The 25,301-nt window shown below is 40.6% G+C and overlaps 4 protein-coding genes across 17 annotated transcripts in view; 2 read left to right on the top strand and 2 right to left on the bottom strand.

Moving 5' to 3' along the window:
- Positions 1-6,865, top strand: part of LOC118334667 (transcriptional repressor p66 alpha-like) — a 17,076-nt gene extending 10,211 nt beyond the window's left edge. For 2 of the 6 annotated variants that reach the window (XM_035670681.1, XM_035670682.1), the window contains exons 3-11: positions 684-816; positions 1,059-1,187; positions 1,271-1,348; positions 1,439-1,558; positions 1,871-2,068; positions 3,683-3,941; positions 4,375-4,784; positions 4,875-5,133; positions 5,645-6,865. In XM_035670681.1, coding sequence (XP_035526574.1) covers positions 684-816; positions 1,059-1,187; positions 1,271-1,348; positions 1,439-1,558; positions 1,871-2,068; positions 3,683-3,941; positions 4,375-4,784; positions 4,875-5,133; positions 5,645-5,784 — 1,726 coding nt within the window. In that variant the 3' untranslated portion in view covers positions 5,785-6,865. The remainder of the gene's footprint in view (positions 1-683; positions 817-1,058; positions 1,188-1,270; positions 1,349-1,438; positions 1,559-1,870; positions 2,069-3,682; positions 3,942-4,374; positions 4,785-4,874; positions 5,134-5,644) is intronic. The other 4 variants (XM_035670684.1, XM_035670685.1, XM_035670683.1 and 1 more) reach the window with 4 other exon arrangements.
- Positions 6,866-7,743: 878 nt separating this feature from the next.
- Positions 7,744-11,412, top strand: ndufa13 (NADH:ubiquinone oxidoreductase subunit A13). 2 transcript variants are annotated; one of them, XM_035670056.1, is made up of 5 exons: positions 7,744-7,915; positions 9,490-9,568; positions 9,673-9,744; positions 9,873-9,942; positions 11,169-11,412. In XM_035670056.1, the coding sequence occupies exons 1-5, from the start codon at positions 7,822-7,824 to the stop codon at positions 11,286-11,288; spliced, it is 435 nt and encodes a 144-aa protein (XP_035525949.1). In that variant the 5' UTR covers positions 7,744-7,821; the 3' UTR covers positions 11,289-11,412. The 2 variants fall into 2 exon arrangements, with proteins under 2 accessions (XP_035525949.1, XP_035525950.1); XM_035670057.1 differs by having other exon boundaries at positions 7,781-7,836.
- A 1,358-nt stretch (positions 11,413-12,770) lies between these two features.
- Positions 12,771-17,910, bottom strand: cirbpa (cold inducible RNA binding protein a). Of its 8 annotated transcripts, none has more exons than XR_004797003.1 (8): positions 17,768-17,910; positions 16,856-16,967; positions 16,611-16,717; positions 16,236-16,368; positions 15,985-16,138; positions 15,826-15,884; positions 13,221-13,306; positions 12,771-13,127 (listed from the first exon to the last, which is right to left on the bottom strand). XR_004797003.1 is itself a non-coding variant. In XM_035670054.1 (7 exons), exons 2-7 carry the CDS (start codon positions 16,953-16,955, stop codon positions 14,595-14,597), a joined length of 561 nt encoding a protein of 186 aa, XP_035525947.1. In that variant the 5' UTR covers positions 16,956-16,967; positions 17,768-17,910; the 3' UTR covers positions 14,340-14,594. The 8 variants fall into 8 exon arrangements, 3 of the variants coding, with proteins under 3 accessions (XP_035525947.1, XP_035525946.1, XP_035525948.1); XR_004797005.1 differs by having other exon boundaries at positions 15,826-15,894; XR_004797007.1 differs by lacking the exons at positions 12,771-13,127; positions 13,221-13,306 and adding an exon at positions 14,340-15,276 and having other exon boundaries at positions 15,826-15,894; positions 16,257-16,368.
- Positions 17,911-20,177: 2,267 nt separating this feature from the next.
- On the bottom strand, positions 20,178-24,484 carry LOC118335272 (midnolin-like). The gene is made up of 7 exons (XM_035671517.1): positions 24,052-24,484; positions 23,865-23,952; positions 23,702-23,764; positions 22,229-22,777; positions 21,931-22,036; positions 21,406-21,645; positions 20,178-20,830 (listed from the first exon to the last, which is right to left on the bottom strand). Exons 1-7 carry the CDS (start codon positions 24,288-24,290, stop codon positions 20,661-20,663), a joined length of 1,455 nt encoding a protein of 484 aa, XP_035527410.1. The 5' UTR covers positions 24,291-24,484; the 3' UTR covers positions 20,178-20,660.
- Positions 24,485-25,301: the final 817 nt, after the last annotated feature.

The following is a 25,301-nucleotide window of genomic DNA, read 5'->3' on the forward strand; positions in this document are numbered from 1 at the left end:
AATATCCTGTTTCAACAGGAAATACGCGCTCTCAAACAGCTGTTGCATTGTGACTTAAAGACCTTTACTAGAGCTTCCACTTTGCCCCTCCTTGGCATTTCATACTGTTCTGTTGTTGGAACAGCATCAACATGAAGAAGCGCTGCGAGGAGAAGCTGTGTGTCCAGACTTGCTAGATTTTAGTGGAACAGATCAACCCACGGTCATAAATTATAATTGTGCTTGAGGAGTAGATCTACTAATGGATGCTACTGTTTGAGACAGTTGAGGTGTATGTCTTCATTTCGTATTGTTTTAAAACATGTTAAAACGTAATTTAAACCCAAATAACACTATTTTTGCAGCCATACACAAAGTCCTGGATTTGTTTATTTCATAAGCTTCAGTAAATAGTTGGAATAAGCTGATACAGAGTATTTGTGAAACTGTCAAAATAGTGTGAAATAAGATGATTTCAACAAACCTAAATCTATTTCAGAGGAAATAAAAGGGTTAAACTGGAAGTGAAGGGGTTAAATGGGTTTAAACCACTTTTTTTATCCTATAGAGGAAAGAAGTCAGTGTCTTTTCTTTTACATGCTTATAACATTTTATCTGAGTCATTATTTTGATATAACTGATATAAGGCTGGTGCTCGATTTATAAAATACTGAAATAGAAATTTGAATGTCCCTTATGTCCAGCAGTATTAAAAGGGAGAAGCGCCCTCCGTCCCCTGAAGATGACGATGTCATCATCTTGTCCGACAATGACTCCCCCAGTCCACCGATGAATGGCTTGAGTCACTTTAAGGATCTGGACACAGACCTGCTCATGGTGAGACTTCATGCATTTCATACTACTGTCCTACTGAGACAGATCCTGTTTAAATCATAACCTGGGTCCTTTAGGCTGTAAGCTTTTTTTAGGCATCTTAAATGTGACCGCGGCCGGTTGGTTCAGTTGGGACACACATGGACCAGCTGAGGCTGCAGCATTAAAACGTTTAAGTTAGTTCAAAGGGTTTGTGTCTTTCGTAACGTGAGTGATGCAAATGATGTTGTGATTGTGGAGTATAGAAGAGGAGCCCAGCGGAGAGGGAGCGTATCATTAAGCAGCTGAAGGAGGAGCTGAGACTGGAGGAGGCCAAGCTGGTGCTGCTGAAGAAACTTCGACAGAGCCAGATCCAGAGGGACACTCTCCAGAAGGTAAACAGTTATTAAACACAGCACAGGTTCCCACTTCAAGCATTCTGTTTGTTGATGAATGTCGTCCTCCATTTCTTTTTCAGCCCTCAAGTCTGTCCGGCTCCTCTGCTCCTCCTCCTCTAATCCGAGGAACAATTACAAGCAGTAAAGGCTCTCAGCAGGTTAATGCTCTTCTATCACTCAAACACAGCATATCAGTGTGACAGCCTCTTCATACTGTAGTTCATACTGTTTCTGTTTTCTCTGACCAGATTTTGACGGGAAGGAGTTCAGGCACGGTCATCCCTCCACCGCTGGTGAGAGGAGGGCAGCATGTGTCGTCCAAACATGGCTCCCAGATCATAATGCCTCCTCTGGTCAGAGGGGCACAGGTGAGGAAATGTTAACAATGCTATGAGCACGCTAAGATATTAAAATTGTATTTTGTCATATTTTTTTTTATAAATCTTGTGTTTGTCAGGGCAATAATAGCTTGAGTTGTTCCATCTTATTGCTGTTTTTCACTCTGAGACAAACTGCAGGGAAATAATTAGACTTAAACTTAGAACTTATGATCTCTCTTTGCACCTTTCTCTCTTTGTGTGTGCCCTTTGCTTTGGTGCTTTTGATGTCCCTCCCTTGTCCTCCACTACCTTTTTGTCTGTGATGTCCCTCCGTGTCATCCCTCTCATTGTCCTGGTTAGCCCATCTCTGTATCTCCACAGCAGATCCAGGCTCTCCGCCAGCAGCAGCAGCAGCAGCAGCAGCAGTTGGCTGCCTCTGGAGGCTCAGGACCCCCGCCGCTGCTGTTGGGCCCCAGGACCTCAGCCCCTGCAGGTCAGGGCCAGAGAGGCATGGTCCAGCCAGGCCTCATCAGAATTGGCAGTAGTGCTACCACGCTGGTCAGTATCTCACAGGCGCTTTCAAGTAAAGGAAAAAGAGAAACGGAGAATATGCGTAATGCAGGATGGAAGAAATAGTTAAATAGAAGTAGTATTTTTTAGTTTCCACATCTGACCTTAAACTTAAAAAGAAAAAGGAAACATCTGGAGATGACATCAAAAGACAGCAAAGACAGCGGGAAGCTCCAGGGTTCATACATCCGTTCAATTATATACACTTACGGGTGCATCGTTTCAGGTCATGACTGAATATGAATATTGTTGTACTAGCTAGTTATAGCTTAGTTAATAATTACTTGTCTAATTAGTTTATAATGTTACAGTGTGGGTTGAGCTGTTGACGAAAGGATTAAAGTGTTGACCTACAGGCACGAGCCAGCTATAGTGTATAATGTTACCCATAATCTAAGTGTCGTTAAAAACTGTTATTACGGTACCGGTGCTTGGAGACTCACATTACAGCAAGTCCTGTTGAATCTAATGTCATCCAATAAGTCCTAATTTCATATAATTTACATACTAAAAACTAAACAGAAAGTAGACTCAGATTCCATTATGCAATCCATAATTCCCTCATATTTGAACTTTCATAAACATTGAGAGGTTTGCTAAAAGTTTCTTCAGTCTTGTTCAGGAAGACCCTGACTATGGCCATGTGACATTTGAAACATAAAAACGAAAACTTGTGAGAAGATGACATGGCACCAGAAAACATTTTATTACAGATACACAATATGCTGGTTCATCAATTAGTGTTTATTTTAATTTTCCTGTACAGTAAAATCTGTAAAACTGTTATCTAAGAGTATATACTACCTAATGAAGGCCCATTTTAAGAGTTTTAAGATTACGTAATGCAAGTGTCATTCATGCAGGCACAAATGGCAAAAATGACTTGAAAATGAATTTTTAGAATATAGGTAATTTTATAAAATGAAGGAATAATAAACACATAAAACACACAAAAAAAACTACTTTGTGTACATGCTCATCTTCATGGCGGTTTTGACTTACATGCACACAATGGGCAACAGCGTCCTCTGCAGTCATAGATTTCGCTGTGGTTTTCATGAACGACAGCTCATTCAACTCCAGTCCATAAAAATATAAGTAGCTACGTCCAACGTTACTAGCAGGTCACTCGAGCAGGTGGTCTAGCTGCAGACTGTATCTTGCAGTTGTATGTCTGTGCATTAAAAATCCCAGACCAATTGAATGCTTTTTGCTGAAAATTACTGGAGGCTAATACTTCACTGTGACTTTTAAACAACCCCTAACAAACCCCTGTATGAAAACAAAACAAAAGTGGTCCATAGATATAAATGTATTACAACCTATAGTTAATAATCATACAGTAACCACCACATTCTGTGTGTGTGTGTGTAGCAGTATAATTCTGGTCTATAAGTGTTTTTCTCTGATATATGTAGATTTTTAATCGTCACAGAAGCTTAGAATAGGGCACCAACTGTCTGCTCAGTGTTCTTTGATCATTAAACACCTTGCAATTAATCAACCTACCTTCTGTATTGCTCAAGCAAGTCAAAGATATTCTGATCTTGACTGGATGTTTACACCTGTCTTGTTTCTTCCTGTCTCTGATTGTTTTTAAAGGCCTCGCCATCCAGTTTGAAGGGCTCTTCCTCAGGCAGCGGCTTGTCTGTGGTTAGCATGAACGACTCTCCAGCCAGCCGCCAAGCTGCAGCTAAACTCGCCCTGCGGAAACAACTGGAGAAGACCCTCCTGGAGATTCCTCCACCCAAGCCCCCAGCTCCGGAGTTTAACTTCCTGCCCTCTGCAGCCAATAATGAATTCATCTACCTGGTGGGACTGGAAGAAGTGGTACAGAATCTGCTGGATAGCATCCACAGAGGTTAGGCTTTTGTTTACATGTTGTAGAGATAATAGGATAAGTTTAAGGATTTAATTGATTTAAAAGAAAAGTAATTGGCAAAATAATTGGCATTAATCATTAAAGTAATTTTTCAAGTTAAAATTCCAAACATTTTCTAGTTCCTACATTAGCTTCTACATGATGAGGGTTTGCTGCTTTGTTTTGTTATATATGATGATAAACTGAATAGCATTAGGATTGGACTGCTGGTTGGACAAAACAAACCAGTTTGTATAATTTCCTTGCTAGCTTTAGTAAATGGTGATGGGCATTTTAGACCAAACAACTAGTCTACAATTGAGAAAACAAATAGGACACTTTTACCCAGGACTTAAATATTTGTAATTTCTTCTTTGACACCATAAAAGCACCTCTGTCTGTTTCAATCAATGCCTCCATCCTCTCCATCCAGGAAAGACAGGTGTAGCACTGTCCAAGACCACTGTCAGCGAACCCTTCATGTGCACCCAATGCAACACTGACTTCACCTGCCGCTGGAGGCAGGACAAGACAAAGGGCGGAGCAGTCCTCTGTGAACACTGCATGTCATCCAATCAGAAAAAGGCTTTGAAAGCTGAGCACACCAATAGGCTCAAAGGCGCGTTTGTCAAAGCACTGCAAGAAGAGCAGGAAATAGAGCAGCGTATTTTTCAGCAGACGTCCTCACCGGTCTCCCACAGTAGCTCCTCATCCTCGTCGTTGAAAGCAGAGCAGCTGGTGTCTCAGCAGCTGAAGCAGGCCCACGCCAGAGCGTCCTCCCTCCAGCACCACCACCAGGCCAGCCGAGGAGCCAACATTCTTCACCATCACTCCATCAAGCAGGTTGGAAGCCGCTTTTCTTTTTTTAAGGGTAACATTTGTGCAGTCGATGCAACTGTAACTCAAAACCGCTGTCTCTGTCCCTCCCCTCAGAGCTCCCAGGGTCAGCTGTCCCATGGTGTCTCATCATTGGGGTTAAGGGGCGTCCCCCATTCCTTCTCCTCCTCCTCCCAGCTGCAGAGTGCGGTGGCGGCCGCAGCTTTGGTCAGCCGGCCAGGTAAGCACGCCCATGTTTCCCACCGCTCTGTCCAGAGTTCAAAGGTGAGCAGCAGTGGAATCGTCGGCGGCAGGAATATCAGCGGAGGTAGTGCCTCATCCACTGCATGGAAGAAGCAGAGCAACAGCAACACAGGTAGACTCACATATAATATATGATACCGGCCCAACTCTGGCGCCTGACATCTCCTCTTTTTCAAATTCCTGTCTGGTCCAAAAGCAATCCTTGATCATCCTAGTGCCATCCTTTTTTCTGGTGTTAAGGAATCTTATACAAAAGCTGCATCTAGTGTTATCCCACGCACTAGAGGAAAAATAAATTACAGTTAAGAAACATACAGGAGGAAATGTTTTCGGACAAGGCAATCCCACTCTCCAGTTCTCTCCCTGCCAGTGATCTCAACCTTCCTACTTTAGTCCCTTCGTTTGGTGGTTCATCATTTTTTCCCTCGGTGTCGCTACTTTACCTTAGAGTAGTCATTTTTCCTTTGTGTCTGTCTGTGTGTTTTGGGGACACTGGTGGTTACATATTCAGGTGCTAACTTCTTTTTTTTTTTTTTTTTCTTATTCAACTCCAAAAGCATTATCCTTCCACACGCCACTTGCTCCAAGCCTTGACCTGCTGCTCTGTTGCATGTGTTCCACAGGAGTCACCATGGCCTACGTGAACCCCAGCCTGACGGGTCACAAGACGTCAGCCACCGTCGACGCTCGTCAGAGGGAGTACCTGCTGGACATGATCCCCTCTCGCTCATCGATCTCGCAGACGGCAAACCCATGGAAATAATTCAAACTGTACTCTACTATTCATTGTTAGTTTTTAAGTTTCCTCAGCTCCAATAATATGGCCAACAGCAACCCCCGGAGGACTGTCAAGCAAATGCAATCTCCTAAAGTGAAGAAATGATCCTTCCTTACCTTTTGTATGATTGTTGTTTTAGTTTTTTTATTTTCTGTTCTTTGGTAATTGTGCAGAAACCATTTTGATTTGAATACTTGAAGGGCTTCCCCCTGGGTACTTCTGTCCTCCAGACTGGGTGGTTAAATGATGGTGTGATAATGTGTCTGCATTGAGTGCTCTGATAAAAAATGAGTACTCAGTTCTGGGCTTATATGCTCTTTCTGCCATAATGTGGGTCAGTCTGATCCAACCTTTTTGACACTTGAATGGTTGTAGTCATACCCAAGAGTTCACATTCAACAAAATACACATTTATCTTAAGCAAAAGCAAAATAATTAAGTTGTACAAATTTTCACTCTATCACCCCTGTTGTTTAAGGTTTGAATTTATTTTGTATTTACAGTAAGTTATTTCGTTTTTTTGACTGTTGTTAAAAATCACTCAGTATATTGTGGTTTCCACAAATGAAGAGTTTATTCTAGCTTTGTTGTTTTTTCCCCTGTTTAACGGCATGCCTTCCCTTAACCCTTCTGTTCATTTTGCACCTTAGCTGAAGAAGCATGGTGTCGTTGCTTAATTCATCTGTAATTACCATCTGTAATTTGCTTATTTTATATTAATGTCAACATTGTAAGATTTTTTTTGAGTGTTATGTCATCGCTTAGAAAATGCAAACTCTGAAGGAGCTGAATTTGCCACACTGGAGCCAGAGTTCCTCTCTGATTTGTTCAACAATAATCTCTGCAATATGCAGCATATACTTAGCCCTGGATAAATTCTTGAAGGGAATATCTCCCAGCTACCGAGACCCTGGAATACACAAGACCATCACCATACCCCTCACCATATTGCATAATTTCTCTGCTTCCTGATCTTAACTGCATTGTACAAACTTATCATCAAATTTATTTGGTTTACTTTTTTCCTAGCTCCTAAAGAAATAATAAAAAAAATATACATTTTAAACACTTGTTTTTATTTATTAACTGTGGATCATATAAAACTAATATGATATTTCATCTATAAACAGAACTTAATGTGCTCTGACTCTCATATGATCAGGGAATGGATTGTTCAATCAATTCTCTGGCATTCACTAATCCAAGGTTAAGTAGAAACTGGAGGGGCAATAAGGATAATGGACATTTCAAAGAGCAAAAATGTAGCATAAAGGCTGATCTGGAAACTAGCAGTTGCTATGTGAGACAAAATCAGGAAAGACAGGTTGGTGAGATGACACTTTGTTAGGAAAGAATACTGAAGACTAACATACAAAACTACATATAACAGCCAGAAGGCAAACTGCCATCTGTGAGCCCTGCCCTCTGTACATTCAAGGATGAAAATCAATATAATAATAATTACTTAAGAAGGATTTTGGATGCGGGACTTTAACTTGTAATAACACAATATTATTACATTTGACAAAATGATAGTATATTTATATAATACAATGCCTTCCTCCAGTGACTTTAATAGTCCCACAATGGGGAAATTCCAATATTACACACAAAGTGGATAGAGAAAAATAATATATAAAGACAGGTAAAGATAACAGAGTATTAGATATAATATAAATAATTATAATATAAAACTGAACTAGAGAAAAAACAGTGAAAAACCACAACAGAATAACCAATAACACAAAATACTAGCAAGGTGCCCCAGGTTCACATGGGCAATAGACTGCACAGTAATTATTGTCCGTTTTATCAGTTTATCACCAGAACTAGGAAGTACACATTAAAACTAAAACACCAGCTAACTTATTATTCCACAACAGCTGGTGGGGTCCTTTGAAGTAACCTGTACCGTCATCCGGCCAGGTGGGGGCGGTAGAGCGTCACAGGGAGCTTTTATTATCCGCACGAGAGAGGGGAAGCTCTGCGTGCAGTGGAGGCAGGAGGAAGAAGAAGAGGAAGATGGCGGGGTCCAAGGTGAAGCAGGACATGCCTCCTCCGGGAGGCTATGCTTCGTTTGATTTTAAGAGAAACCTACCGAAACGAGGACTCTCGGGTACTTCCATTACACACTCAGTTATCGATCCGTACGGGTCCACACACAGCCGGTACAGGCGCGGCTTGAAGGACATTGGTGGTCAATAAACAGCGGCTAATGCTAACGGGTCGGGTAATCTACTGACACTTCATTTAAAGTAGTTTGAGGCTCGCACATAGATGACTGACATATAGAGGAACGACGTATGTGTCTTTTTTTGAGAAAATGAAGTGACTAAACCAACATTGTGTGCCAGTTGTCGATGTTTGTAGTGGCGATAGCTTCTTGCTAACTGGCTAACACACTTTTAAATGGGAAATGAGCTTTAGAGTTTTTTATTTATTGCAGGTCATTGCAGCCACCTTAACTTAGCATAGGCATTAGTTTCTGTGTGGAAAGCATCAGAGCAGTGTTTAAACTCCTGCCTGGAACTGTTGTTGCCCTCATTGACCCATCAGATTGTGTGCTAGACAAAAGTGAACTCCTGGTGAACAACTTAATATTTTATACTGATACTTTACATTTGCCTACAGTGTGGACATTGAGAGCACACAGGTACAGATTCTGTCAACAGTTCTGAGTCACATTTGAGCAAAAAATTAATAAATCAGATTTGGGCCACAGCCTTAGATTTGTGGAAGAGTTGTGAAAGTATTAGATTATTTGAGCATGCAAGTATGTATGTATGTAACTACATTTGAGGCAGCAATATGGCTTCTCACTCTTGTAAAGATCCAAGCTGCTCACACTCACACTGCAGCCTACAACCCCTGAACGCATACTCAAAATGAGACATCTGAGCCATAGAGCTGACCTGTTGTCCTTTGGTGAACTTTTAAATTTGAAGAAAATAAATAAGTAAAAGTCACCATAATGTCCAGATGTGTCCTCTTGCAGCTCGCTAGTCAAAAATGGTTTGCAAGCAACCTTTTGCAATCTCAAGACCTAATGAGAGGATAAAACAGCTGTAGGAATCTGGCAGCTGTAACAGTTGCTGCTACCAAACAAAGGTTGTGAGCTGGTGCTACTGTAAGTTAATCATATCACATACACACAACGACAATTATATTCACATATGAAACTAAAATTTATTTTGGCCTGTAACCAATTTGACAAAAACAAAATGGACAAAGACATCGAAATATGCAATGACATCCAACAAAGCAACACAGTAGAAACTGGGGATGTCACAATGGTATTTTTTTGAAAGTAAAGCACTTCCTCTGGTCCAGCAGGTTCTGGCAATAGGAATGAACTCGTTTTCTGATGGATGTGTATTTGAGGTTAACTGTGAGACAAAGGTTTCTACGTTTGGTGCTGCCGTTTTAACATTGTGCACATAAACCAGTTTGATCAGTTGTCACTATCTCAGTTCCTCGTGATGATCTGTTCTTAAACACACAGGTTACTAGAGGTTAATTCTTCCATCTTTGCAACATCATGTTCAATAACGTGTTCTTTTCTGGGTCAGTGATGTCTAAATAGATTCATTTTGAAACGTGGGTAATATTGTGGTTGGGATATAACATTAAATCATCTGTGGAGATACAAAGTTGCCTTAAAGTGTCACTAATTAATTCTTTAATCAACAGGGTATAGTATGTTCGGCATCGGCATCGGCATCATGATGTTTGGTTACTGGAGGCTTTTTAAGTGGAACAGAGAGAGGAGGTAGGATAATTCTTGTAATTATGCTTTGGGTGTAAATATTTGTGACTGTATAATATTTCACAACCAGGCTGGTCGATGATAGCAGGTGTGTTTGTGCATTGCAGGCGTTTGCAGATTGAAGACATGGAAGCCAGGATAGCCCTGATGCCCCTGCTGCAGGCGGAGGAAGACCGAAGGTGACAAAAAAATATATTGCGTATATTATATTACATTACATATAAATAAATAAAAATGTGTTGTTTTTAAATCTGATACGCACTCAGGGTAGCGCTTTTTTTAACGGTTATATTTCCCCTCTGACCAGGGTGCTACGGATGATGAAAGAAAATTTAGAGGAAGAAGCTGTTCTCATGAAGAATGTTCCAGGTTGGAAGGTAAATAGAAATGTTGTGATTTGTCTTCATTGGGACCACACTGTTAACAGATTACATCATGTACTTGCTGTGATTAAATTCTGGTATCGGCCTGCTTATTGCTTAGATGTATGTCTGAAAACTAAAAGGTAATTAAGTAGTCTGTTTTTAAACACTATTTTTAAGATAAGATGTACCTTTATTGATCCCGCGTAGGATAAATTCAAATTAGACACAGCAGCATTGGGGAATGAAGTACAACAAGGATCACACAATAAGAATATTACAAAATATAAAACTATAAATGAAAAATATATACATTATATGCAATATGCAGTACAATGGTGTGCAAAATATTTTAAGCAGCTTTTGACTAAAAAACTAAACTGTACATGTGCAACATAAAGGTAATAGTTTGTGTCGTAGGTTGAAGTTGAACCAGTCGTCAGTGGGGGTGGGAGGTACAATATTATCTTTGTATTTTAGATATTTTTAGCAATATTTCATATTTTATGTATATTTAGAAAGATATTTAGGCTTTTAAAAACTCTTGTTTTTGATTCACACTTGATACATTTAATTATCTATATTTGTTACCACAATAAATGTCACTGATCACTAAATCGACAGTTGATTTACTGTTAGTCTGCTCTTTTTGATCAAATGGTGAATTGTTGGCATGACTAAGTAGTAGGTTTGGTAGTTGCACACACAAAACCATATTATTTTAATGTTTTCCTACTAAACTGAAATAATTATTAGAAACAAAATTGTAAAGATAACATATTTAATGTGTGATTGCCAAGAACCACTTATGGAAGAGTGAAGTTTCCAATGACCTATCATCGTGTTGATGATAATACTAAGCTTCGTTGGTATAGAATTATTGTACATTGCAGCCATTCATCTTAGTTTATCAGTTAATATTAGCATCAGATATAAAAAAAAAAACAGGATTTAGCTGATAGAAAAAAAGGAAGTTGTTAAAGGATAACAACTACAGTAACTACTGTTATTTTGTGCTCCTGTTTCTTTTTTCTCCTACATATCGGAGCTGCCTGGCATTTTGAAATGTAGATAATACATGCAGTCTATCTTTATGGTATCAGTAAACATCTTAACTCGCAGTATTTTTTTTTGTGAGAAAGAAGAGTACCAATCTATGGTGACAAATTCATCAGACCCAGTTACTGGTTAATGCCAGTGTTTCTGTATTTATGCCAACTGTGTCTCTAACACTTGTGCAGGTTGGTGAGAGCGTCTTTCACACAGATCGCTGGGTCGCCCCTACATCAGTGGAGCTGTACAACCTCCGGCCCCGCGAGGAGTTTTTGCACAAGCAGTACGGCTTCTTGTGGTACGTGTAAGCGCCACCAAGACAATGTCCTGAGCTTCACCACCTTCCACAGGCAGAACCACGTGGACCTGAGCCCTCGCTCAATTCAGCTTGTAAATGTTCGATATTAAAGTAACCTTTTTTCCTGTACCTCATCCTGGTTTACCTGTTATTTGTTTCAGTTTTGGTTGCATTACACACATCATGTACCTTGTTATTTGAAAAACACCACTTCATTTGAGAGGCAAATGTTGTATTTAACTACATTTAACTATCAGTTATGTTCACTAGTTCCTTTAAGGTACATTACAGGAAGCATATTAAGCTGACAAGGTATACCATACATACATTAAGTACTTCAAATAAGCTCCTAGAGGGAGCAGCAACATTAAAATACTGCTTACACACTCTGATGAAAGAACTAGTGTTTGACCTGTGACATTCTGTTCAATTGAAAAATTAACGCTTTTCCTTACCACTAACGTGAACAAAAGAACTTTGTTACATTCAAGACAAACTGATTTTCAACTTTAGTATCCCTGTGTTTTTCAATGCATTGTCCCAATTTACTCCCACCCTTACATCAACTACACAACTCACTAGTCCACTAAAAATCTCATATGAACACTAAAATTCCATTGTGCCAGTTGTTTGTAGTGGCGATAGCTTCTTGCTAACTGGCTAACACACTGTTTTAAATGGGAAATGAGCTTTAGAGTTTATTTATTGCAGGTCATTACAGCCACCTTAACTTAGCATAGACATTAGTTTCTGTGTTGAAAGCATCAGAGCAGTGTTTAAACTCCTGCCTGGAACTGTTGTTGCCCTTTTTGACCCATCAGATTGTGTGCTAGACAAAAGTGAACATCTGGTGAACAACTTAATATTTTATACCGATACTTTACATTTGCCTACAGTGTGGACATTGAGAGCACACAGGTACAGATTCTGTCAACAGTTCTGAGTCACGTTTGAGCAAAAAATGATAAATTAGATTTGGCCACAGCCTTAGATTTGTGGGAGAGTTGTGAAAGTATTAGATTATTTGAGCATGCAAGAGGTATTGTAACTACATTTTAGTGACTAACGTGAACAAAAGAACTTTGTTACATTTTCAGTATTGACATCACTACAGCTTTGATTCCAGCTGATCAGGGTGCTCATTAACTACTAGTGTTGAAAGGTGAGCCAGTCCACCACATACTAAATCCAACATGGGGCTTTCTGATCTGGTGTTACCTTGTGTTGCTGAAGCTCACATTTCAAGCCTAACTTGAGTATCCCTGTGTTTTTCAATGCATTGTCCCAATTTACTCCCACCCTTACATCATATAACACCTGGTATTAATACATCAACTACACAACTCACTAAAAATCTAATATGAACACTAAAATGTATGTAAACTCAATGACTTGATGCAAATTACCAATTGAAAATATTCAGGCAATTATAAGATATTGTGTAAATAATAAAATGAGCAGTTTGTAGTTTACCTCCATCACTTTATTTTTAAAATTTTGAAATTACATTACAAAAAGATGAAACAGTAGAAAAATAAAGTGTCTTGTTAAATAGCATTACTGGTCCTTACAGTACCACATCTTAAATGTAGGCCTGTTGGTAGAAAGGAACTCCTTACTACAGATAAGACATTGAATTCCAAGGAAACCGTTGAGTCACTCTAACATCCTGCCCCTCTCAAAACAGCTTCTCAAGGACTTTGAGTAGCAGCCATTATATTTGAAAAATCTGTCTCAGGCAAGCCAACGTTTGATATTCACAAAGGCCTTGAACTTCTACTTGGCAGGATCCTGGCAGGTTCCTCCATGTAGCCACTGCTTGCAGCTGTACTGCTGCAGCATGCTGGACCTGTAACAGGGTAGTAAGAAATCGCAATAGTCAGACAAAATGTTGACTGCACCTACAGCAAAACAAAATGTCTGATTTACAATAATACTTTACCTGATACGTGCATCAGTCACTCCCATCCAAAGCTGCACACTTCAGCTGTGAGGAGATCCATTGAAGCCTCTGACAGTCAGTTTAATCTAAAGAAAAGGATTAAGAGATGGATTAAGCCTGGCAACTACCATTTGACACAAGACAAGTCACAATAAAATGCATGCAAACCTACTCATGAGTCTGAAACTCACCACTTATTCATATGTAAGAGTACAAAGAAAATCTGAATACAGTCTAGACACCTTGCACGTCAATTAGGACTGCTGAGGGGCATTACTGGAGCAAATTTGAGGACTAGTGCAGTGAACAGAAGTGGACTGAGCACAATACTACCCACGACTTAGAGGCCAACGCTCTTTTTGGTGGACTCAGGAGGTGAACACTACAATCCAGAGGAGCTTCATAGAAACATTTCTCAATGGACTTTTCTTTATGAATCAGAATCGGGGAAGGGGCCATGGCATGTTGTAGGCGACATCTGAAGCAGAGGACTAAAAACGACTAACTTGAAGGTATTCATGGAAACAATGAGAACTGAGTTTGAAGGATGTGAGCAAAGCAAAAGGAGATTTTTACCTCACGTGCATTGGCCTACTTTCTCCACATATGACCTAGGCAAGAGCAGCTTTCATCTCTGATGAGCACTTGTTGGTAGGCGCAACACTTCACTCTCCAAGGACTTGTAGGTTTTTGAAGTGGCTGACCTCTTGAACGTAATGAAGCATTAACATGACCAGACACCAGCTGATGTTTTCCCAGCATTTCCATGTGCCACTTTTAGGCGCTTATTCAATTTTTTTGATCTCAATACATTAAAGTTGCCTGTCAAAACCCATTTGGACAATCGATGGTTTGCGACCTATACAGAAGTCACTGGGCCAAAAGCCATCTTTAGTTTTGAATCTTAGAAACCCCAGACAGGCAGCATGTCAAATGAAGACTTTCTAAACCCCCAATTACAGCTTATCCCTTTATCTTATCAAGTGAACCAACTAAACTGCCAATTTAACTGCCTTCAGAAATCCATGTTTTAATTTCAGTGCTTCGAGCAGGTAAATTGGTTCTCACGCAGCATTAAACTCCCCCATGCGATGGTTTTGAAAGGCAAAAGAATCGAGATTATTTTCCACAGTCTGTTTAATAGGCTCCATGAAGCCAAACTGACAAAGAAAAAAAAAGTTGATCATACAAAGAACATAAAGTACAAAACTGTTCCCGGTTGAGATTTTACTTTGGGGAAACGAAGTTACATTTTTCGATCACTTAAACAAGATTAGTCCATTTTACAGCACATTTAAAATGCAGATGTTGAGCAGAGCACAGAAGATACCTTGGACAGACTTCATGAACAGCCGGCCACTTCGGAGGTGTAGTTCACCAGTCTGAAAGGAATTCACGCTTTTGGGAAATTGAACACACAGGAGCCTCAGCTAAACTAAGTTTTTTTTTCTCTTTTTAATAGTAAAAGGAATTTAGCACAATCCCCCAAAAGCCTGTTTACGAGCAATTAGATCTCTTTCCTCACTCAGTTTAAAACCTGGCAAGAGGTAGGTCAGTCAGAGGCTGACAGGGGAAAATAAGGAAAAAAAACAAACAAGCCCCATCGGATATTTCAATATAAAAAAACAAAAACTAAATAAGGAATCAAAATCAGGAGACACTTTAACGTGCTGGACAAAAAAAAAAAAAGTCTACAGCGATGTAGTGGCCGTTCAACGAAAAGCCATGTGGAGAGCCGTTGTTTGATCCCCAAGTTGGGACTTAAAAGTATTAATCAGATTACACAGATGCCTTTTAGTTAACAAACGACCTTTGAGGAATAAAGGTGCCCAATCAAGCATGGTAAGAGTCTTGAACTGTAATTTGTAACATGGTTTGTTAAGGAATGACCATAACTCATGGCTACATTTTTTTTTAAGATGCTTGAGCTACTACAACAGAACTACAAAACTAAGGTCAGCAATAACACGTGGACATTTTTCTTGAGGAGCGCATCTTTGAAATACAGCCAGCCAAGTGATGATCTTGAATCAGGGAGATGTTTACTCGTGTGTAGCTGAGGATAAGAAGTGGGCACACAGGTAAAGACACTGAAAGTTCCAACACTGGAGTTTCACAACATCCCCTCAACCCACAAGACAGTCCAAAAAACCCTCCCTCCGTTTTTGCATAAGGGGATCCACCAGCTTAGATACGAGTATCAGAATAACATTCAGCATTTGCTTAAGTCTTTCATTGTTTGCCAGCCTCTCAGAGTGGGGCTGGGGGAGGCTAGCAAAATTTGGCAACGGTATACAGGGAGGCATCAACTTGGGCTCAGGTACAAAACTGAGGGGCATACATGAAACAAGTTCTCATATGTTGGGGCTGTGAAGTGATTAAAATTAGTGTGGCGACGCCTTGTGTGATTGTGTTTAAAAATCTCAGTGAAAAATAATATAAGATGACTTCTGAACGAGTGCAATCTGGGGTAATACTTGGGCGTTTCCAGTGAACTGCTTTCAAGTCGGTGTGTGAAGGTGAAGTTCAATTTTGGCTTTTAAAATGTGGAAACAGCCCCAACATACGTCTACACACAGTACAAATGCATTTCATTCATGCTTACCATAGCCATCATATCCATCGCGGTAGGTTCCAGAGCGGTCACCATATCCACCCTGACCCCTAGAAATTACAACAATTAAACAAAACATTTATTACATTACATGAATGCTTGGGTGGAGAAACCATGTATAATTATGCACTGTGGTTTCAAGTGCCTTACCTATTTTCTCTGTAGCCACCACCTGAAGAGTATCCTCCACTCCTGTATCCGCCGCCGCCTCCACCACCGCTGCTAAAGCTCCTGTCTCCACCTCCGAAGCTCCTGTCCCCATAACTCCTTTCACCATAACTCCTTTCGCCATTGTATCCCCCACCTCCAAAGATAATTCGATAGTAGCAAATAAGAAATGTGGAGGAGTTAACAGTAAGTTAGACAAAGACATGGCCACAATTTCGACAACAGGTTTTCACCTCTTGAGTAACCTCTCCCACCTCTCCCCCGGGATCCGCTGAATCTGCCGCCTCGCTGGCCTGATCCGAATCCACCCCTGGTGCGTCCGCCCTTTCCTGCTTCATCCACGCGAATAGCCCGACCATCTAGAGACTAGAAAAAAAAAAACAACAAATTGTTAATTAAACAGTTAAAAACCCATAGTTGACAACAATTTAAACCATAAATGTGCCATGTGGCTTTAGATTTAACATATTTCTACAATATAATCGACATGGATAAGTGAGTAGACATTTCTACACAGGCCTGAGTGAGTGGCTAAAACTTTAGTATAATACAAAAATAGAAAAAACAAAAAAGTTAATATAAATGGTATAAATGTTTTGTTGATTTACCTTGCCGTTCATTGCCGTCATTGCGTCTTTTGCATCCTCTGCATTGTCGTATTTCACAAAGCCGAAACCGCGAGATCTTCCCGTCTCTTTGTCTCTGATCACATCCACTAATGGAGGGAAGAAACGCACACGTTGAAAAAATAAAAATAAATGCATCATCAAGTTACAAAACCCGCTTCACGCGTGCAAAGCAATAACTTATAATCGAATAAAATGTACAGAAACGAAGGCGTGGAGTTATTTACCTTTTTCGATGGTTCCGTATTTGCCGAAGGCCGCAGCCAGAGACTCCTCGTTGGTCTCGAAGCTCAATCCTCCGATGAACAATTTACCCTCGTCCGACATCTTTAAGAGTAGCTAGAAGGGAAAAAAAAAACAAACTTACTTAAACTCGACTTACTTAAAGCCAACAGAAACGTGGAGCTAAAACCACCCAGTTGCCGCGTTAATAACCAGTAAACACCGTCAGCTCACGCAGTGCGAAAGTAGGTCACCAGTCCTCGTTACACGAGACGGCCATTATTGGCGGTGTGCGCATTTTTACCTTAAACTACTTCGTAATAGTTCCTAAAAGCGATGCATCAATTCAGACTTACGCTAAAATGAAGTCAAGCTGTAAAAAATGTCACGCTAAACGCGTTGGCGCCATTCTGGGGCACAGGTGGAGCTAGGCCCCAGGCCCGTAAACGTGGTGCCGTCTGTTAGCGGATTAGCTACGTTAGCAACAATTTTCCTTCCAGCGCCATTTTGTAGCAGCGAGCTCATGGTGCTCACTTTTGTTTCGCCGACAGATTTAGCGGTTAGCTTCCCGTCAACCAAGATGCCCGATTTCGTGGTTACATAATTAAATAATTTTTTAAAAGCCAGTAAAATTGAGACTGATAACCTGATTTCGCTCAGTTTTTAAAAACACTTTACCTCCATTCACAGAAAAACAACGTTAACTATTTTGGCGCGGCCTAACGTTATCCGACTGCTTTAACATCCACACATCCTCTCTACATTTAATGCTCATTTATCTCAAACAAAACGTTAAAAACTCAACACCAGCCCGACTGCGAACAAATTAGCACGACCATACAAATACAGATGTAAGTTAACAGGTCTAACGAACAGTTTAAAAACCCATAAGAAACCACCGTTGAAGTAGCTGTTACCTTTTCCCTGGCAGGTCTGGATCAGATGAGGAGCGGGGCTGCAGGTCGAATGAGAGAGGAGAGAAAGCGCTCACCGCTTTTCAGCGCTCGGCGTGATGACGTATTCTTCTTTTGGTTTATTGGCGGTTCACCAATAAACGTACCGCCCCCCTACTGCACGGGCCGGTACAACAGCGTGGCTTTAAAGGGTCCTCCAGTCATGGTTTTATTTTATTTATAAGTATATATATATATATATATATATATGTGTGTGTTTTATGGGCTACAAAAGCACCGATATCTCTATGGATTCTGACCAGAGTAGAAATGCCTGATATTATCCATTGAGAAATGTTTATGAATCTGAATATCCAAATAGTTTTCTTTTCACAAGCTACAAAACTAGAAACAACGTGTATCTTACTTTACTTAAATGTCCACTCTGGGTGTATGTGGGCTGGAGGCTTTATAGTTTCCACGTAACACTTGTATAAATTGCATATTTGACAACAACTGGCTTACAAAGTAGTCACTAAGTAAAAATCAAAGATAAAGATCTTCAAAAAAGTAGTTGTTTTTTGTGTGATTTTTATGCACCAATGCACCAAGGCAAATTCCTTGTATGGGTAAAAATAATTTTGAACCCAATTCTGATTCTGATACAAAGTAGTCACAAAGTAGGGATTGTGAGCATGCATGTTTGGATGGAAGCATGGTCTGTAAAGGACGTGGTGGATGAAACAAGTTTAGCCCCACAAAATGTATTTTCTTTATAAACATCCAACCAAACTGTCCCACATGACTTGTTCCCCTTTCAGTTCAAGGTATCTCGCTCTAATGTGATATTTTAGTTCGAACATGCCTTTTAGACGCTCTATCCAGGAAGACAAGTTTGACAGTTTGATAAGAACTTCATGTAGTGAGAATAACACTCAGCTCAAGTCCTTAGCTTCCTGACTGCACTTTTATCAGTTGATAAAAGTTGTTTCAGTGTAGTCAGAAGAATTATAAAACTAAAGTGAATCTTGCGAAGTTACATTTAAATATTTATGTGCACATTCTATTCACAGATCCTGAGTGCAGGTGGGGGGTCAGTGGGGAGAGGTGAGAGGGTGGCAGGGGGTATAGGTAGCCGTATGATGTTGGAGCGGGGGGAGGGGTGTGAATGTGGGCTTATCAAATCTACAGTAAAACACATTCAGGTCGTCAGCCAGTTGATGGTCACCACAGTAGTGTGGGGGGATGGTTGTCGTGTCTTTTGTCCTTAGCGGGTGATGTCCTGCAGGCCTCTCCACACTGATGCAGAGTAGCACCTCTTTGCTGCTTTGACCTCCTTTGTTTCAGGACTGGTTTTTAGAGGATTTTGTCTCCACTTCTGTTGGCCTCCTCCTTGGTCTGATGGAGCTGCCTGAGTTTTGCCGTAAACCAGGCTTTATGTTTGTGGTTTGTATGTGCAGAAGGTCTTAGTCGGCACACACACATACTTACAAAAACTGATGTAACATGTCCCAGTTTCAGTGAGTTCATTCAGCCTTAAAACCACTCACAATGAGTGCAGTCAAAGCAGGCCTCTAATTCCAGCTTCGACTCGTTGGTTCACCTTCTCACATTCTTGACCACAGGCTAAGCAAGTTTAAGTTTCTGTCTGTAGGTTGCAATAAGATGAACCAGACAGTGAACAAAGATGGTGTAGCAGTGGTCTAGTGTGTTAGGGATACTAACTGTGGGACACTTAATATGTGGTCTGTACTTTGGAAGTTTGTGTCTGAGGTTTGCTTTGTTAAAGTCCCAGAGAACAATGAGTGTGGTTTGTTATCTGGTCAGCCAGGTGTAGTAAGGCCTCACTAACACAGGCCTGAGGTGGGATGTAAACACACTTATGCTCAAGTTTGTTTGAGATAAACTTTGCTGTTGTCTCTTGTTCTCTTTTGTGACTTGTTGCATGTTTTTGTTGAACATCGTGACCAAACTGCTTTAGTCATGGATTTCTCCAAGTGGAATCATTTTGCAGTCAGTACACTTTGTCTGTTGTTCGTATAAGTTTTGTAGTTTGCACTTAGTTTCATTGTGCAACTGTCAACTGTTGTTCAGTGCCTTAAGCAAGAAGTACAACACTCACTGTTGTCAAGTCGTACTTTTGTCTTTCATGTCCGGACTTATTTACTCGATCAGTTCTTTGTTACGAGACGGAGCAATGCAGCCTGTGAGACAACTGAGAGCCTTCCTTTTTGGTATCATTACTTTTCAGCAACTCACTCTCAGACATCAGGTGCAAAATATCATGTGAGCAATGTGGCTGTAAATGTCAGGCCTGAATGCAGCTATAAAGAAAATTAATGAATGACAAAAAGACATCACGTTAACAAACAAAGGCAGCAATGTCCTGTGTCTGAAAAGGGCTTGACACGCAAATATGTCCAGGTTTTTTAAATTTTTTTCCTTTATTCTTTGCATATTTTTTATTTTTTGTGTTTACATCTGAATTTTGCATAAGTAAAACATTTAAGAGGAATGTCCTCTGCACAGAACAAAACATACAGATTACATTCAAGACATGTATGGTTAAGGCATTGGACTACATACAGTACAGGAATACATAAACACACATACAGTCTTTGTACAAAACACCAAGATGTTTAACATTAAAATGGGTTGTGACATATGCTACATAACAATGAAAGCCATTTGTATGCATGAAGTAACATGCTCAGTACAGTGGCAGCAACATGAGACAGAGTCTTCGGATCTTTTGGGTTTACATTCTTCAGAAACGCTCATGGCGTAAAAAATAGCAACAAAGCATATGCTCTGCTGCTTTCACCTATTCCACAAGGTCAGAGGTCAGCTCCGGCCCCCACTCAGTAAAAAGCTGCCACTGCTATCACAGTGGGTAGATATTTTTTTGTCCAGTAGACTAGGGACGATGGTGACGATGTTGGTACGGGTGAGACGTTTGCGAGAGGTGTGAGTTCCTGCGAGTCCGCCTGCGAAGACGCCTCTGATGCATCAAAAACTGCAGGCGCTCTAGCTTACAGTGCAGTGCTTGATTTTCCTGTGTGGATGAGTGGGAGGTGTGACTCTCACCTACAGGAGAAGGAAGAAATAACAACATGTTAGGCATGCTCCACAAAAATAAAGCTACTGTTTGGTGTGTTCTGTCATGAATAATCAAATTTATCATAAGAAATATATTTATGAATACGTTTTTTGGTAGGAGTGGTAAGAGTAAAAGGTGGAAACATGAAGGCTCTAAACACAGATCTAATGGAATAATTTAATGATAAAGCCAGAGTTTCAATTACTAGTCCTTCATCAGGGCAAATATTTGACAAATGGGAGTATCATGGTGTTAAAGAGAGCCCACAATATGCTTTGTTATACAAGTGAAATACAGAAAATGTGTAAAGTACACACAAACGACCAGAAATACTGAGAAGGAATCAAAAGAGAAAGAAAGAAATAAATCACGTCATAATCTCCCACACACACTAAACACTTGACTGAATACAGCCTTTTATTACAGCACCAAAAGTTTGGTCGGTACCATTTAGGCCAACTTTAATTGCATATGGAATGTATGCATGCATGTCTGCAATCTTTAGTAACTCCTCCAGTGTTCATGTGTATAATATTCCACTGTTTACAAAAAAAAAGTTCACCTGGAGTTTTACTGAGGCTCTCTGCCCTCTGGGTCTCCAGTGTTTTGTTTTTTGCTTTGTTTTGCTCCTCGGCTGTAAGCAGCGGGCTGACTGAAGCAGGAAAGTGGAGATGAGGGAGGGCAGGTGGAGCCCCCTGGTGGTGGTAGGCAGCTCTGATGAGGTCATTAAGGATCTGAAGAATGATGGCGATGCCACCTCGAGGATGGCTGGTGCCGCTCTGACTGCATGGGGCCAGAGTGCCTGACGGGATTAGAAGAGAGTAAGGGGAAATGAGACAGGAGAGATGGATAGTGGATGAAAAGGAAGAACTAGTACAAACTGATTTGCTGCTTTTCTTTGCCATATAGTAATAAACTGAATATCTTGGTCAAATAAAGAAAGCATCTGAATGCAATATAATATATAATCTATATATATATATATACACAATTAAAATGGGCAGTTTCACTACTCTATATCTATCTATCTATGTTCTCATTGTGTTGCAATGTCATCTTCAGGCCTCTGCTGCTGACACACACTTACCAGAAAAAGTCCCAGAGAAGATGCCTGGAGAGTGGCTCACAAAACTTTCTATGACTGCTCCTGGTTGCTTACACAGCTCTGCAGAGGCTGAGGCACGAACATTACTCTGTAAAACAAGAAGGAAAAAGATGATCTCCCGTTATGATGCATAATAACCAGTAGAACTATTAAAAACTGGACATTTTGAACTCTAAACTGGTTTATTATGTCACTAATATATCACTGTCACTAGTATATGATGATTATACATAGCCTTTTTTGTATTATGTATGTAGGCAGCAAAATATGTCAGGCTAACCTCTTTAAAGGTTGAGGCTGGCACTGGGCTCTGGGGTCCAGGAATGGAGCCGGTGGGAACAGGTGAGCAGACTGGTGTGGCTGCTTGTAGTGAACCGCTGGGATGTGGACAACCAGAAGGCAAAGAAGGGGTTGAAAGAACAGGAAGAGATGCATGTGTAGAGTGGGGAGATGAGCCCACAGCAGGGGCAGTGGTGGATGAGTGGGAAGCGGGAGGTGTTGAATTAAAGGCAGTCCTGGGTCTTTGAGCGCTGAACTGGATCGAGGATATAGAGTCAGGAGAGTTCGGGGCTGGAGTGGAGGTTTGGGAAGCAGGTGAGGTAGTGGATCCTGTGGTGTTGGTGGAGGCTGAGACAGAGTCAGGGTGGTTCATCCTGACAGCAGCGGGCAGGCCAGTTCGAAGCTGGCTGCTGGTCCCGGCTCTCATGTCCCGGTGCTGCTGCAGCTCCGCCACGTTCTGCGCAGACAGTTGGAGCTGCACATACATCACATGGGCACCAATTCCCAGGTTAATGGTCAGAGATGAGCGTCCAGACAGGAAGTCACTGATCTGAAAGAGAGTCAAGATAAAAAGAATCAAAGTTAAAGTTACACAGTACAATAGGAAATACATATAGCAGCTACTTTATCAGAAATACAACAGGTATATCTGATAAATACTCTCTCTTGTTTTAATGAAATTGAAAGCCATCATGGATGTTTTGTATTACATTCATGCAGTGTTGCCAGTGAATTACTCCTTTGTATGCAATTTGAATGGCTGGAATGGCATACCCCGCCAGTAACCATGAAAACTATAAAAAGGGATATAGTAATTAATGAATGTAAACACAGTCAATGATATTGCAGAACCAAGTGCTAACCATACGCAGTTTTAAAAATAAAGTTTTATTTCATGAAAATCTTGAGATTATAGCTTAAAGTAAACAAGTCACAGCACTCTGTATTACCTCCCTTTTTAAGTGACGCCTGTAACTATATGAGTGTGTGGTAGTGTGTATGAATGTAGCTTTATGACTGTAAGATATAGTGTGCATTGCCTTTTGAAGGACATGATGCAATAATGTTTGCAGGTGTAAGCATGCTTAATACATCAAAACAAGAATGTGTGGGGTTTTATTTTCCTGTAACAGCTGAATCATACACAGGTCACTGTCCAGCGAAGAACACATATCTCAAAATAAGGTAATTCTTAATTCTACCTATTCTCCTAACTCTTAAAGTTTAACTGAAATGATCCTTTAATAGGTTTAGAAAACAATATTACTTCTAGAGCAGGATTATCTGAAACAAAATATGTGGTTTTCATAGGACTGAGATGGAGGCGTTACATCCTGCTCCACAAAATATGTAGAAAACACACACCAGTGCATAGTTTGAATTCTTTAGGTTTTTACTCACCTCACACATGCATTCAACTGGTTTATTTACAGCCTACAGTTAGAATTAGACATTAAACTCATTAAAGTCTTACCTGGACTTCTGTTAAACTTTCCAAAACGTCCATCATAGTTCTTTCAGCTCTGGCAGACGAGCACTGTGACAGCAAACACAGAACAAAACAGTTCTTGACATGAAGTGAAGTGTCATTAAACATTTATTCCCCCCAAGTGTAAGGTGTGCATTGGCTTACTTACTACTAAACCAGCTTCAATGACAGGGACCAGGGTCAGTTTGCTACCATCTGCTACACCCAAGTCCAACAGTTTCCCTGCAGTCAGCTGCCTGCCACACACCCATTGCACAGTCAGCATATGATATAACACCACATAACGTGTTTGATTCTACATGGAGCTCAGTATCAGTGTATAAAGAGTGACTCACCTGTCTTTAAACAGCAGGACGATCCTGTCTGTTTGCAGTCTGAGTTTTTGGGAGATGTGTGTCCTCAGTCCCTCCACAGTCTCTCCTCGGGGGACAGTAAGCTCCACCGGGCTGCCGGTGGTCGAGGTGATGGACAATCGCATGGTGGGCTGACCGGTGGAGACCCCAGCCCCACAGCATGCAGCCCGGACCGGGGTGAAGCTACAGAGGCCCCGTTGCTGCTGCTGCTGCTGCTCCATTCAGCTGACTTACTGTGAAAGGTCCAAATCAGACTCTGGTCGCTAGATTGAATTAAACTGTTTAGTCTTGCTCTTCATTCCTGAGTGGTCAGGGCGAAGCAGCTTTAAACACTGATACAAAGCGGTTTACCCACAACAGGGTGTAACAGTTCCTCTTTCTGGCTGTGACAGACGCAGCACTACTCCACCGAGCGTAAAACACCCCAACCCTGCCGGTGTAAGCCCCGCCCACCCGAACACCCGCACTGTCCAATCAAAGCGACTGTTTCCTTACATGGCTCCACCCTGTTTTGTGCCTCACTCACCATTCATAAATGATGCAATCTGCTCAGCTCTACAACATTTTGTACAAAATGTCATCATATCAAAATCTCCTGAGACAGACTGTAATTTGTAACATTTGAAATGTTTATACACATTTTTAAAAGCTCCCCTGAGATAAATCACAATACACACAAGTTTGAAAAGCACACCCAGAGCTAAAAGTTCATTTCCTTAAGTTTCTATTTCATACTTTTTGGGCTTATTTGTTGTCTAAAAACAGATCGAGGTCATGTGCAAATCTGTGGTTTTGTGCTGCATAAATAACATGGAATTTACTTTTAGTTACATACCTGTCAACTCCAAGGCACATTTGTATAGCTACAAATCACTATAATTACAATACCAAGATACGCTGTATCTTAGATTCCTGCACATTTTTGGGACATTTTAATAGCTTTAACTATAAAGAAAGCTTGTAGTTTAAAATAGTGATTTCAAACTACACAAATGTGAATGTATAATGAAATGTCAGGCAAAATCACACAATTGAATGACATAATGTGTTTTTAAATGTCTACTTTAAAGATAAAATTCAGTAAAGATGATTTAAAGAATATTTAGTCATTCCTCCCTTTTTGCTTTTTCGAGCTTACAGGGGTTCTGAAAGCTATCCCAGCATGCACTAAGTTGAAGGCAAGGGAAACACCCTGACCAGTCCATCACATGGCCTTAACATCTGTGGATGCT

The sequence above is a fragment of the Morone saxatilis genome, unplaced genomic scaffold (genome assembly GCF_004916995.1).
Source record: "Morone saxatilis isolate NCDOM2014 unplaced genomic scaffold, NCSU_SB_2.0 Contig23, whole genome shotgun sequence".
NCBI classification, from domain to species: Eukaryota; Metazoa; Chordata; class Actinopteri; family Moronidae; genus Morone; species Morone saxatilis.

Coding starts and splice junctions, on each gene's coding strand:
- ndufa13 (XM_035670056.1), top strand. CDS start 7,822: ATGGCGGGGTCCAAGGTGAAGCAGGACATGCCTCCTCCGGGAGGCTAT. Junction 9,569..9,672: donor AAGTGGAACAGAGAGAGGAG/GTAGGATAATTC, acceptor TGTGCATTGCAG/GCGTTTGCAGATTGAAGACA. Junction 9,745..9,872: donor CAGGCGGAGGAAGACCGAAG/GTGACAAAAAAA, acceptor CCCTCTGACCAG/GGTGCTACGGATGATGAAAG.
- cirbpa (XM_035670053.1), bottom strand. CDS start 16,955: ATGTCGGACGAGGGTAAATTGTTCATCGGAGGATTGAGCTTCGAGACC. Junction 16,369..16,610: donor TGACGGCAATGAACGGCAAG/GTAAATCAACAA, acceptor TTTTTTTTCTAG/TCTCTAGATGGTCGGGCTAT. Junction 16,139..16,235: donor TGGGAGAGGTTACTCAAGAG/GTGAAAACCTGT, acceptor TTATCTTTGGAG/GTGGGGGATACAATGGCGAA.
- LOC118335272 (XM_035671517.1), bottom strand. CDS start 24,290: ATGGAGCAGCAGCAGCAGCAGCAACGGGGCCTCTGTAGCTTCACCCCG. Junction 23,765..23,864: donor TCATTGAAGCTGGTTTAGTA/GTAAGTAAGCCA, acceptor TTGCTGTCACAG/TGCTCGTCTGCCAGAGCTGA. Junction 20,831..21,405: donor GAGCCTCAGTAAAACTCCAG/GTGAACTTTTTT, acceptor CTTCTCCTGTAG/GTGAGAGTCACACCTCCCAC.